At 46.1% G+C, this 13854-nt stretch overlaps 1 protein-coding gene across 2 annotated transcripts in view; it reads right to left on the bottom strand.

Annotated features, from left to right (window-relative positions):
- The window catches only part of LOC135393987 (LIM domain only protein 3-like), a 56698-nt gene that overhangs the window by 6685 nt on the left and 36159 nt on the right, over positions 1-13854 (bottom strand). For both annotated transcript variants that reach the window (XM_064624404.1, XM_064624405.1), the window contains exon 2: positions 11213-11507. In XM_064624404.1, the coding sequence (XP_064480474.1) occupies positions 11213-11502 (290 nt within the window). In that variant the 5' untranslated portion in view covers positions 11503-11507. The remainder of the gene's footprint in view (positions 1-11212; positions 11508-13854) is intronic.

The raw sequence follows: 13854 nt of genomic DNA on the forward strand, positions 1-13854 counted from the left end.
TGCTGCCATCACCGTAATGAGCCCCTTTCTAATTACTTCCTCCGCAGGTGGCCCCTTGAGTTTCTCTCTGTGTGCGCCCAATATGTGGACGCCATTTTCTCTGTGTGTCCCGTCGTCCCTGCTGTTGCTGCTGTCATGCACTTTTCTCGTTTACTGTTCCTTTTGTGCTCTTTTTTTTTCTCCCTCTCTCGCCGACCTAATTAGCTCGCCACGTCCCAATAGTTCGCTCTAGTTATTAGGCGTCCCTCGTGGAAAAGAAAGGATGCGCGTTGGGCTTCGGTTGGCCGAGGTTCAAACGGTTCGGCTAAATGAGTTCCGATAGCCTTGTATCGGTCGGGTTACTTATCCATAGTCGGGTTCAACCCAAGAACGGCCCGTTTAACCGCGCCCTAGGCTTTTTTCCTATTGGGTGCAATAAGGGGCAGCATCACTCCACGTTACGACAAGTAGTGCGCCGACGCCGAAACTATGCGGCAGTTTCCTAGAGAGCAGTCATCTTTTGCCTGACGTCATCGTGTCGCCATTACAGCAGTGTAGGGGCGTCATGGTCGCGTCCAGTGATGTGCACGGAAACCAACGTATGGGAACAGAGGTGGCACCTGGTGGCGATGCACTATAATTTCTCCGGTGAAGTGACTCTGTTGCGGTTGCCGAACTGCATTTCGTGACGCTCTAGGCGTCACGACCAAAACGAGCACACTGCAACTCCTATACTGATGACATCAAACGCCTACGAGACTGCACATTTTTTTATTCGTTACGCGGAGCACGTGATCTCTCCCAATGCCGCGCACGTCGCAAAGCTGAGTGGCGGGGCGACATGCCGCGATAAATTGACGCATCAGTTTCTTCTCTGTGGTTATGTGCGCACTTGGTTTGCGCAGTTCGCGCAGTCCTTTAGAAACCTTATTGCTTCTTACTTTTCGTCAATATAACACCATATATCGCACGGTACATTCTAAGAAAACAAATGAGTAAAATGAGGAGTAATTGCAGCTTCTGGTCTCCTGGACTGCAATTACTCCCAATTTTAGTTCCCTAGCCCCCAATTTGCTCCCCACGATTGCAAATAGTCAATGCACTTCGCAAATGGTCTCCCGAACGGAACAATTTAATCTGTTCTTCGTGATTTTGATGGAATAAGGCTCTATAACTTCTCTAACTTAGCAATTTTTCCATTCACACAGAGAAAAAAAATAGAGATTCTTTCCTGCGAAATTGGGCCATATGCCTATCGCAAGACCTCATATCACTCGACATATCACGGTTGACGGTTTCATTCAAGGTATTTTCATTCATGCACACGGATCTCAGAACAGAGCATGAAATGCAGTCCCCACTCTGTGACATTAATTTACTCCCGTGCATTTACTCCCTAAAGGAAATAAGTTCTGTGGCAATGCCTTTAGTCCCCAAAAAGGACTAAAATTGCTCCTTATTTTTTTCTTAAGAGTGTATCCACGAGCGCATGCAAACAATAAAAAAAGCTGAAGAAATCACGGAGCACCGCATCATCCCCGACATTTCACGCCCTTTTGTCATCTAAAGCACCCACCAACATCCAGTCTATGGGACATCGTACAAAAGCCCAGTTGTAGTTCAGCATCCATATGCTCAAAGCTATCCCGCGCGTTCACTGGGCCGAATAATAACAGCCCCTTCCGCCCCCGTATCCCGAGCTGTCATTTTACGATGTCGTTCGTCATTCCAACTCCGACCGAGACGTCGGCGGCCCGTCGTCCACTCTCTCAACGTAAACACACAGAGACGCGATGCGGCATTCGGCTGAGCACACGAGCTGCTCGTGCATGTGGCCGCGCTAAACGACTACCATCCATCGGTGCACCTGTCGAAACAAGGCTCGCAAATCGCGCCGCGTCGGGCTTATCCTCTTTGTGTTCATACATCAATGTCTGCGAGATGCATTCAACGCTGCACGTGCGGCCAAGTCCTTAGGACTGCGCCGGCGATATACGTACTCCTTTTATAAATAAACGTGCTCTTCGGCGTGGCTTGCATCGAGAGTCGTGTCTGTCGGACGATTTGGAGGAGTTTCAGCTGCACGTCGTCACGTCACTGGAGAAGGCTCACTACTTGTCTAAGGTTTTCACGACAAGTTCCCCGCTAGAGGCTCTACGTTCACTTTTTCCTTGTTTTTCGGACGGGAGGAAGCAAAGAAACTGAAATAGGCAGTCTTTGGCACGCAGTCTCTACGGTCTCTGCGGCGTCAATATTGCACAAAATGAAGTTGAAAGTTAAGCTTACGAAACGGGGAGTTGTCATAATAGGACTTGCTGTTCTCCCTCAGAGGACAGTCAGTCAAATAATGACATGCACATCATGAAATGCAGATTATGGCATGCACAATTTTCGATTGCAATCGCGTTTTGGCTGTATAATAATTAAAAAATGTTGATGCCACAACTATCTCCTTTCTCTTTTTCGTTCTATTCGAGCATTGTGAAGGCGGTGTCGTCATACGCCTTAAATTCAAACTCTTCCACTCAGAAAGTTAAGCCGCTCATTTGGTTGTCGAAAAGAACCAAGGAAGAGACAAAACATGTCCTTCCATGCCGCTGTATAAGCGTGTGCACGTGTTACCGACTACAGCGATCTTCTGCCCGTGCTTTTCTGACCACAATGCGTTCCCATGAATAATACCTAATCAATAGAAGCCCACAGCGATACAAAAAGAAGTAGAGCTTGATCCCCCCTTTCTTCATCGACCATTAGCATCCCATTTTCGCTGCTTTCAATCCCCATATTGCGAGCGCGAAGGAGACGCCACACCGCATGTTTTTCCTGCCAGGCGCAGGCAATTCCAGCTCACGTCCAGGGCTTCCTTCATTACCGCACCTTTCAGAACACACAAAGCGTAATCACGTAGGAACGTCATCGAACAGCGCACTATTTTTTCCGGCGGAATTTAGACCGCTTCCCTCCCACTTGCGGACGCAATTATTACGTACGAAACCAATAACGAGTGACAGCCAATTTACGTTCGGGTCACAAAACGTGATATACAACGACATGATTATAATCATATAGTGATCAATAGCCCGCAGAAACACGAAGGATAAAGAAACATACGATGTATATAGGAGAACCATGATGGCGGAGGGGACCAATAAGAAACTCTCATGCTGTGAAAAGCGATGGGTCTGCCATGTGTGGATGACCAAAAGGAGGGGGGATGCTGTCTAGCGTATACCTCTTTGACGGATGGCTGTTCATTTAGCGTCCGTAATGCCAGGTTGAAAGCAGATGAGAATTCGATCGACGCAGATGACGCATCTGTGATGCCTTAGTAATGGTTTGGCAATTAAACGAGTAATGAGTTTTGGAGCGCCGCGTTTGGGAGGAGGAGTAATTGTGTGCAGGTTTACAAAAGGGTGAAGGTTGATGCGTGCGTTTGGGTTGACGCGGTGCGGTAGGGATGGTGAAGATGAAGGGGGAAGCATGATCAGTGGCTGATGTTCAAGGCTCCTTTCATGCGTGTGGGTTTGGGGTTGGTTTGTGAACAAGGAATCAAGGATGCTGGGTATGAATATCGGATTTGTTTAGGCATCCGCTCATGTATTTTTGTTCTCATGTGTTTTGGGGCGGGGGGTGCGATGAGGGTTTTGATGCATGTTAAAAATATCTTAGTATACAGGGAAGCGTGAGTAAGAGGCATCTGTGATTAATCCAGCGAATGTTTTTGTTTAATAAAAGTGTCGCTATAATACCAAAAAGGTAGTAACCAGGACTCCGGTATAAATTGTCAACAATGTCAGAAAACGTTTAGCTATGGAAATAATCGTAATAAACATCGTGCATGTGGTTGAGTCGGAAATCATTCCAAATGTGTGTGCATGCAAGGACGGACGTTGTTTTCGCGGTTTCATGCAAGTCTGAGTCCTTCACTTAATGTGCACATCATATATCTCTTCTTGTATGACGCACTGAATTTGTTGAAACGATTTTACATTGTCTACAAAAGCATCAGAAGTCTGCCCAATATGCCCTCAAATAAATGTCCGTCACTCTTCCTCGGATTTCAAATAATGTTTTGCCCCCCCCCCCCCCCCCAAAGTCACATGACACACCTCACAGAAATGAACACACGACTCAAAAGTTATTGAACAAAGGCCAACCAATATCCGAACTCCCAGCCTTCAAAAAAAAAAAAAAAAAGAACACTTCCCTCCGCCATGACAGTTGAAGGCCACCATAATCTCCTCCACACACCTGCCGATCCTAAAACTCTCATTAAACTAAGACGGGTTTTCTCACAATCCCTCCTCCCTTCCTTGAGACACTCATCTCCGAAAGAAGCCCTTCTTCACACGCATTCAGGCAGCGCACGCAGTTGTGTCCCCACACGCAGTCCGGCGCACCTGCTCACTGCACTTATGTTAACGTCACGATCTTCGAAACCGCCATCACCTTCAACGCATCATGTCCAGGCGCTCGCAAATCTTAATTGAGTCTAGCTATTCCGATGCACGCTTTTCAGGGCGTCCTTTCTCGCTCTCTCTCTCTCCCCATCCCCCTAGACTCTTCTCGTTACACCTACCTAAGTTAGGGGAGGTAAGTTCTATAGGTTGTGCATGGACGCGGAAATGCCTTGAGCCGAACTTGCAAATTGGGCGCGCGCGCGCAGTTGGTATATAGTGGACTCGTTAGGCTTAGTTAAGTGAGCGTCCCCGCTTTCAATCCGGAGAATTATATCGAGTAAGGTTTAGTTGTGGAGACAGATGGACGTGAAACGTGTTGTACGAGAGGACGAGGGAACGGCTGTGATTTTGAAGTGGGGGGTCGGTAGGTCGTTAAACATGTTGGTTTGAATCGAGCACGTGGGGTGATATATGATGGGTACGAGATGGTTTACGAGATGGTTAAGGGAGGACTGCTGCTGGTGTGGGTGTTGGGTTGTGAAGGCGCTTGGGAATATGAAGCGCTAAGTAATTAAAATGTGTTTTCTATTCATATATGCATCTGAGCAAACGTACACAGAAGAAGAGAGAAGTGACAAATAGTATGCACCTGATACCCCTGGTATATAAACTTGTCAACAGTGTTTCTGCTTTTTCCCGTCGACGATAAATTGCTTCTGCTCTTAGCCATCTGACTTTCCACCTTTTTAATGCACATATTTTACGCACTTATATGAATAACATATGTAATAAACGCAAAGTGAGTCAAGATTTGCTGTATCTCTCGGCGTTGTGCCAAACGCGTTTAAATGTGCCACCTTTATATAGGTTGGCGGTACGTTTTTAGTCACGTGATCGCTGTCACGTGGTACAGAGTACAAAATGGCACTGATAGATAACATATACTGTAGTAACTCACTCGAATCAATAATATGCAGCAACGCGCTAATTAATGAAATGCGAATAGCAAGCATATAACACAGACCTAGGCCATCAGCACATAAGTATATTTATGAGCTTATGTAACGAAGTCACCATGCTGGTCACGTAACATACGTAATATTTAGTTAGCCGGAAATAACAGGATAACCACACTAACAGGAAAACACTTAATAACTCGCTACAGTGTTCCGAAAGTTCTACGGATGAAGTTCTACAGATTCGGTGACATTGGAGCCTTGGAAGCGTGAAAACATGTACAAATCTTCGCTCGGGACGCGTACCTCAATCCGCACCAAGATCACTGCAAGAGATGATTCAAAGAGAAGCCACTAGAAAGCTGTCAGACAAACCACACCCTCTCAATCGTTTCTTCGTGTGTATATAGCCACCACTCCTGGCAGAACTCGCACGGAGGGCAAAGATATTTGTGGGAGCGTCGCATGTGCTCGGAGCAAACGCGTTTCACTTTTTCCAACTCAGTGTATAGGGCTGCTTCATTCATTTTAGGATCTCGCCTGTTATCCGAGGGTGTGTCCTTTTTTCTTACGAGTTGAAGTGGCGCATTTGCACAGGATGAGTGAAATGCACAGCGTGCAGTCTGGAATGACTTCCTCCTGGAGATTAAACAACATGCAGAAGTGAACGCCTTTCTATCATCGTGAGTCCGTAGCTGTTGAGCTTCGTGCCCGCGAGTGACTTGTTGAAATGAAGCATGAAGTACATCCGCTGTTTTTTTGCGACGGAATTTCCGGCAGGGCACGCTCAAGCTGATGTTGCGATCAAGCCTCGTTGAAATTGTTGCAGTTGAAGTGGAAGCCTCCTCACTTCGGAGACTCACGCGAACAAGCCAACATCTTATTATGAACAACCTTGAAACGGGTTTCTGCAGCACGGCGGTGGAATATTTAAAGCGAATTTTTGTATTATGTGGTATTCGAGGCTTTCCCCGGTTTGGAGTTGGACTCCCACGTAGATAACTCCTGTGCGTCGCATCACGGATCCGATAGGCAAGCGCGCCATCCGCCACATTACTCTCGCTATCTGATGACGTCACAAAAACATTTAAAACGGAAGTTCGCTGTATATGCGTGCCATGCATAAATATTTGACGTTTTTCGCGTGATTCTGCGTGTTACTCAAGAAAATGGAAGGAAAGAGGAGAAGAAAGAAAGGAAGAAAGAAACGAGGCATCACTATTGGCAGTCTCACAATTAAAATAAATAAATAAAATAATATAAGGAACAAGGAAACATATGATCATGAGGAAACCTCGAAGTACATTCTAAGCGCCGTGTACACGTAGTACAGTACACGTAGGCTCGGCATTTGTGTTGTATAATGTGTACGTAATGAATCTAGACGTATTGCATGCTACCTCTAACCGATTCTATACCTAGAAATTCGTTCGAAGCATGTCGTTCTGATAACTTCATCTATTTACTCCAAGAGCTACACACCATACACTGTTCTAAGTACAAATGATAGTCAACGACCATGATGCAAAAAGAAAAAGCGAACAAAAAAAGAACATATTTGTTCGTTTGCAACGACACTTTTCAAACTTACGACTACTTTATTTTGTGTACCCCGCGCGGTACTGTTTGGGCGAACGGGAGATTCCGCGTTCGGCACGCGTTCGGCAATCTCCTGCACGTGTCAGGTAAACACACGTGCATTGCATTGTAAATCCAGTCGTGACATAACAATCAATCTAACGTCGTATCCACACACATTTTAACCATCCGAGGAGGAAAGACACCCAACCGCAAATAATCCCGCAACAGATACACGTAACGAGGTATACGTATACAGTATCGGAGACCATTTTCCTCCTTCCTGCATAGTCCATCTCCCTCCAACGCATCACCCCTCAGCGTCATTCAAAACGTTCGGCGCAGACTTTTTTTACAACATAGTGCTTTTCCTTGCCATCCATCTGTCCATCCTCAAGCTAAGTCCCTCCTAAAAGCTTGTGACCTGTCCTTACTGAGTGCTCGTGCATTTTGTGCGCGCACACACACATACAGTCATGCTTAATGCACTGCGTGATAAGTGCCTTTTCTTCTTCTGATGCGTGGGAGGGTAGAGGGGACTTGTTTCAGCACTCACCCCCCTCAGTGGAAGGTACACATGTAGAAGAGGGAAAGAGCTCCTCGCGGCTGTACTAAGTGAAATGTTTCCTCTATCCACTAAAGTGTAGCCCATCGGCCGCTTGTCGCGGACCGCGTTGCTCTTAGCGCGGATGGGTGGTCTGGTCGGGAATGGAGTCGTAATGGTCCACGTTTCGGGCGAGGTAGTGTCCGATATGGGACGGCGAGGAAGATTTGCAGGAACGGACATGTGAAATCGTCCGTGGTTGATAATGTCAGTGTGATTGGGACACAGCACCTAAATGGTACCCTCGAGGGAAGGATCTAAATGTCTTTTATATATTTTTTAGCTTTTTTTTTTTTTTTTCGAAAGTAGTAGTATTGTACGTAGCGTTGCTACCTCGTTTGTCTCTGTTTTCGGAAAAAAGTAATGGCTCCGCTTGGTTTTTAATGGCTTACGAGAAAAGCATTTACGCGAAAAGAACTTTTTCAAAGTTCGAAGAGTGCATTTGTTATGCGCGGTATTATTATTATTATTATTTTACTGCGTCAACAACCGGCACCTTATGTTGTTGCAACCGAAGAATTTTGTAATGTTAGCCTTATTATTACGAGGAACAGACCAAGATGTAGGCGCTAATTAGCGTGGAGTCGGCTATTAGTAAAATCTTGGAATTACGTTCCCCCCCTTTTTTTTTTTTTTCAACGAACTCAGAAAAGGCCACAGCGTTAACGCTATCGCAGTTATCAGAAGAAGAAGTCATAGCATAACACAAATATTATAGTGAACTGAGCCGCGTCTTCTCTTCCGTCCGCGTATTTGCTCCGAGATCGTACAGTGTCGGCGCGCTGCGGAGAACTGAGAACTACCCCAGTGCGGACGCGTCGTCTGCTTTTACAGGTTTATTCCGCGTTCAGTGCAGTAGGTGGAGCATTGGAAAACCGAACAGTATCGTACCATCGCGGCACAGTTGATCTTCCCGTGAATATACACAAGAATTACGGAAAAGAACCATCAACTCCGAACATCGGCCCACGTGTTATCCACGCTAGAATGGTGACAGTGTCGCCTCCTATAGGCCGATCTCGCTGCGAATGTCTAAAATATTTTGGTATGCCCCAGGGTCTACGCAATGAAACCTCCTTCCAACACGTGAAAAATACGCACGTATACGGCGGGGGAATGATCGCGAGCGCCTGCGCCACTTGTAATGTGCCGGCGCAGATCCAACCACAGCAAAACAGATCGCGTACGACCTATTTCATCCACGTGCTTGACATAACCCCGCCGTGCTTTTCCGTCTCACACAGAACACGCACAATATCCAGCACGCGGCAAAACATCTTCACACGGCCGGAACACACAATTTCGCCTCCCATAATAGTCACGCGTAGAATCCAGTACAGTCTCTCACGCGCAATGCAAATCAGTTTCTCCTGGTGGCAAACGTTTACGAGGCCATAGAATGAAACCGCCACGCATTTCGCCCCCCTCCCCCCCCCCCCCCAACTCGGGTTCCCCACGCGCGCACACATATCCGTGCCTCGCCAAATGGACCCGGGACGTATAGCGCTGCTCTTAAAAGCATTTTCGCAAATGACTTATTGGCCGACCGTTATGCGCATTTTCCTTGGCCCAGCGTGAACCGCGAAAAGGGGCTGCCTCTATAACACGGTCGATACACGGCAGACTTTTGCCCGTCTTTCAGTCAGTCGGAGTTGGAGCTAAGATTCGCATTCATGTTACGGTGCAGAAAGGGTAGAATCTGATAATGGTTGCTGTTTTTTCTTTTCTTTTTCTTTTTTTTTTAATAACGTCTTTGTTTCTAGGACTCGTAGAGTGCTGCGGAATGTATCGCGAAGGACTGGAGATCAGACGCGCCGAGGGCATTGTTGCGGAACTAGAATTTCTGGCAGTGCAAGGGCAACTTTGACAAAAGGAGTCCGACAATGTAATTACTTACTGTTAATTAGTATTTAATTACTTACACGTCTAATGATCTGACGAGGGGCTTTGCTCTGGTTAGGACGGGTAAAAGGACGAGTTGAGAGGCGAGTTCAATCTCTCCTGTTTTTTTTCTCTCTCTCTTACAAACAGAGAAACAAACAAGACGGACACGGGCACGTGACGGATCACGCGCCATTCTTGCTCTGTGTGTAAAGTACGCATTATGCTTCGCGAGCAGCAACAAAGAAATTACGATATATTTGCACAAGGCATTACGCTACCCCTCAGAAGAGGATTGAAGTGCCGTCAAGCGCTGTGGCGCTTGGAATTTTTGAAACGGTGTCGTATAAATATTCAAGCACTGAAGCTTCAAACGTGAAGCAAACTTCGTTATTGTTACGATGTGCAAAACGTGTTGGTGAATGTTACGGGACTACGACTAACTAGAGAAGCACTCGTGTGTTGCTTTGACCTTCAGCAACGATGTCGTCCTGTATAGCTAAATGGGTCGAAGGTGGCAGCGCTACTATTTCAGTACGGCACCAGAAATAGCATCCGCAAATCGTGATGTGGAAAATCTCACGACAAGATAACCATTTCAGGTGGTTTAAAAATGATAGGATATTAATGACAATTAAGTTCTAAGACATTACTTTTCTGAAACTTGTCGGTGCCATCGTGTCCTTTCTGTATCATTTCGTCACGATTAATTCATCGGATACGGTTAAAGGTCGCTTTGCCTGTTCAGTGGCGGCGGATAGCAAAATCTCCCCACTTCATCGTCAGAATATAATTGTTATTGTTGGACTCGCCATAAGACGACATTGCAAATACGAAAGACAAACTTCTTACATATTGAAAACTCCGAGACTACAAGGACACACATACACACACACAAAAAAGGACAACACACAAGGTTTGAAAGCTGTTTAGTCTTGTGTGTTGTCCTTTTTACGTGTCCATAGTCTCGGGATTTTCAATATGCATCAGTATCACCAGCTCCCCTGGTTTCCTGACCATCCGTTCACAAACTTCATTGTCAGCACTCAAAACTCCCTTTCAGGGCCACACTTACAGCGTCTATAAATCAGATAGACTCCCAGTCTCTCGCTGTGAAAAAAATCACACGGTGCATGGTCAAGTCCAGCCTACCAGCGATCTGCTCTAAAGCATTACTAACACCACTGTGTGTATATTATATTTTTCATCCAATTACCGCGAGCAATGGAGTAGATTTAATTTGATTCGATTTGACTAGACTTGACTGGCACAAAGCAATGGATTAGAGTGTCGTTTGTCGCGATGAAGCTCCCTAATCGCCATCATCAGCATAAAGTTGTTTTTATGGGTGTAGTCCCGTATCGGGACGACTCGTTTTTAAAAATTAGTGAAACAGTTAGGAAAGTAAATATTGCATAGAAGTGGAAGAAGATCATATACTGAATCTAAAAAATTATAAAATTCTGTGGACTAGAAGTTTTTTATATGCATTTAAACAACCCCATCTGATTCACTTTTAGCGCAAGAGAAACACGGGAATGCTAAGCCTAACGGATTCGAAACTTGCCGTCTTGCGAAAGGTAGGGTCGTTGAAATGGGCTAAATCACGTCTGATTTTTGTTTTTATTCGTTACGCTTAAAAAAAAAAAAAAGCCAGTGGTCCGGATACGGAACTACATCCGGTTTTTTTTACCTTTCATCTATTTCGCAAAATCTCAGCTTTGCAGGGGCAGGAGTATAGCAAGTCCTAGTTTGTATACAGCGAATATTAATCTCTTCTCATTTTTCTTTCATACATATTAATCAATCCTTACCTGAGATAATCCCTCTTGCAGAGGATGAGGTTCGCTTTCGTGAAGAGCGTTGATCCCACTTCGCCGAGCCTGCAGTCGCAGCAGGCACATTTCAAGCAATCCTCGTGCCATAACTGGTCGAGGGCTTTGAGCAGGAACCTCTCTCTGATAGGTTTCTGACATCCGGCGCACTCGGGTACTGGTGTAGCGGTCAACGCCCCGACGAGCGCTCCATTGGAACCGTTGGTACCAGCACTTCCACCGAGCACAGGACCCGTCGCCCAGCGTTGCACTTCGGCTTTGATCTCCATGGCACCTGCGAGTGAAGACAATAAGAAAGTGGAGGGCGCAGTTTAGAAAGACGATTTGCTAATATGTAATTATTAATTACAATTACTAATACTTCGCGGTTCATCAAATTGAAGAGTTAACGTTTCAAATCGCCTTGGCAAGTTAAGTTTGTTTGCATTGAAGTCAAGTGGAATTAACATGCTGATTTTAAATAAATAAATAAATTTAAATTTAAAACTTTTCCCGTAACATATATGGTGATTGTCGCTGATGCTGGTGTTAATGAACTTTCTAAGTTGTATAAATGAGATTGGAGCTAGAGAGAAGTTGAATGAAGTATGGAAGAAAAAAAAAAAAACGAACAATGTCAACAATTGTTTTTTTTTTTTTTTTCAAACAGGTGCTCGTATTGTTCGAATGTGCCGCAGAAGTTGTGACGTTGTGATTCATCAACTGATTGAGTGCATAATAGGTGAGTAAATACTGTCACTCGGAAGTATTACATCAGACATTGTTACTAGAAGAACCAATGTCATCATCATCAGGAAAAGGACGAGGAAGGGTCAGTTTCACAATGAAGACCGGAATGGGAATAAACCCTCGAGTCTTTATCCCTTCTAAGTCTTACAACCAACAATGCTCAAACTACACCGAGCAATAGTTCTAATATGTGTACACAGGACACACCGCTCGATGAAGGCAGAACGCCAAAAAAAAATTACTACACGTCACTCTTTGCTTTTATACCGTCGCTTATGTCTTCGCTGTATAACCGCATACGACACAGCGGCAACACCGAGCTAAGCAAATAGGTCGACTAAACACGTCACCATCTGCAGAACATTTACACTGTTCACTTCTTTCTTGTTCCTCCTCCACTCTCATTCTCTTGCCCTTCGTCGGCGGTGAATTGTAGCGCATACTTTCGGGAGCAGGAAGAGGCCATCATCACTTCACACACGCAGCGTGAACAGCCGTTGCTTTGTGTGTCATTGAGCGCTCGCGTGTGTGTGCGGATTCCCTTCGGAGACGAGGAGGATTTAAATGGAACAACAGCTGCGTCTGTTTGGAGCTGGGCTAACCTCGTTGACAGCGCACAGGCATCGGAAGAGACAGAGAGGTCACGTGTACAGTACGGTACACTGCTACGTCTTGGGGGGGAAATAGCTATTGGAAATACAGCCGCGTTTATAGTTAGGACTGGGATAGATGTTTGTTCCACTGACATGTCGGGGATAGGCTGTGAGATTGACGATGGGTTCAATGTGCCTTGGGATGAGTTCAATATGCATTGGAACGGGTAGGAGTGAAGGGAGTGAAGTGAGGGAGTAGAGGAGTGAGGTAAAGCGACCTCCGCTTAGACGGTGACAAACCTTCTGTTTGTATGTTGTTAGTTTGTTTGTTTTGTTGCGGCGAAGATAACTTGCGTACCATTTCGCATTTTTCGCTGGTCCACTAGCAGTACAGTGAAGTATTTTGCTCTTCGCTGATGGTTTCGCTGCTTAATATTTCACGAAAGACAAAATAGCTCACTTTACGCAAAAAAATATTCACGTCTGAAAAACGATGCAGCTAAAGCTAAAAGCGCACAGATTCTCCATAAGACTGAAAAAAAAATCACGTGTAATTGAGAAAATTTAGAGCACATGTAGTCAGAGGTCGGCACTTTGGACCGCCGCTCACTCATGCTCACTCACCAGCAACTCGACTCATTGCCCGCTCACTCATGCTCACTTACCGGCAGCTCAGCTCATCGCCCGCTCACTCATGCTCACTCACCGGCAGATCAGCTCATCGCCCGCTCACTCATGCTCACTCACCGGCAGCTCAGCTCATCGCCCGCTCACTCATGCTCACTCACCGGCAGCTCAGCTCATCGCCCGCTCACTCATGCTCACTCACCGGCAGCTCAGCTCATCGCCCGCTCACTCATGCTCACTCACTCGAAGCTCAGCTCATTGCTCGCTCACTCATGCTCAATCAACGGTAGCTCAGCTCATCGCTCGCTCACTCATGCTCACTCAACGGCAGCTGAGCTCATCCCTCGCCCACTCATGCTCACTCACAGGCAGCTGAGCTCATTGCCCACTCACTCATGCACACTCACATGTTCATCGCTCGCTCACTCATGCTCACCTTCTTCAGGATGCTCACTCATGCTCACCTGCACAGGAAAACTTGTATTACATGTACGTACGAGGGCCGTGGCCGGAACTCGGGAGATATCGCTCCTGTTGGGGCGGTGGTAATCTTGCGGGATACAGGTTATAGAGCAATGCCGGACAGAGGAGTAGCGACAAAGGGGGGGGGGGGGGGGACTGAAGCCTTCTCTCGAAACCGCACCTTTGGTAGTACATTTCGGAGAGGTAAGA

The sequence above is a fragment of the Ornithodoros turicata genome, chromosome 5 (assembly GCF_037126465.1).
Source record: "Ornithodoros turicata isolate Travis chromosome 5, ASM3712646v1, whole genome shotgun sequence".
Classification (NCBI taxonomy): Eukaryota; Metazoa; Arthropoda; class Arachnida; order Ixodida; family Argasidae; genus Ornithodoros; species Ornithodoros turicata.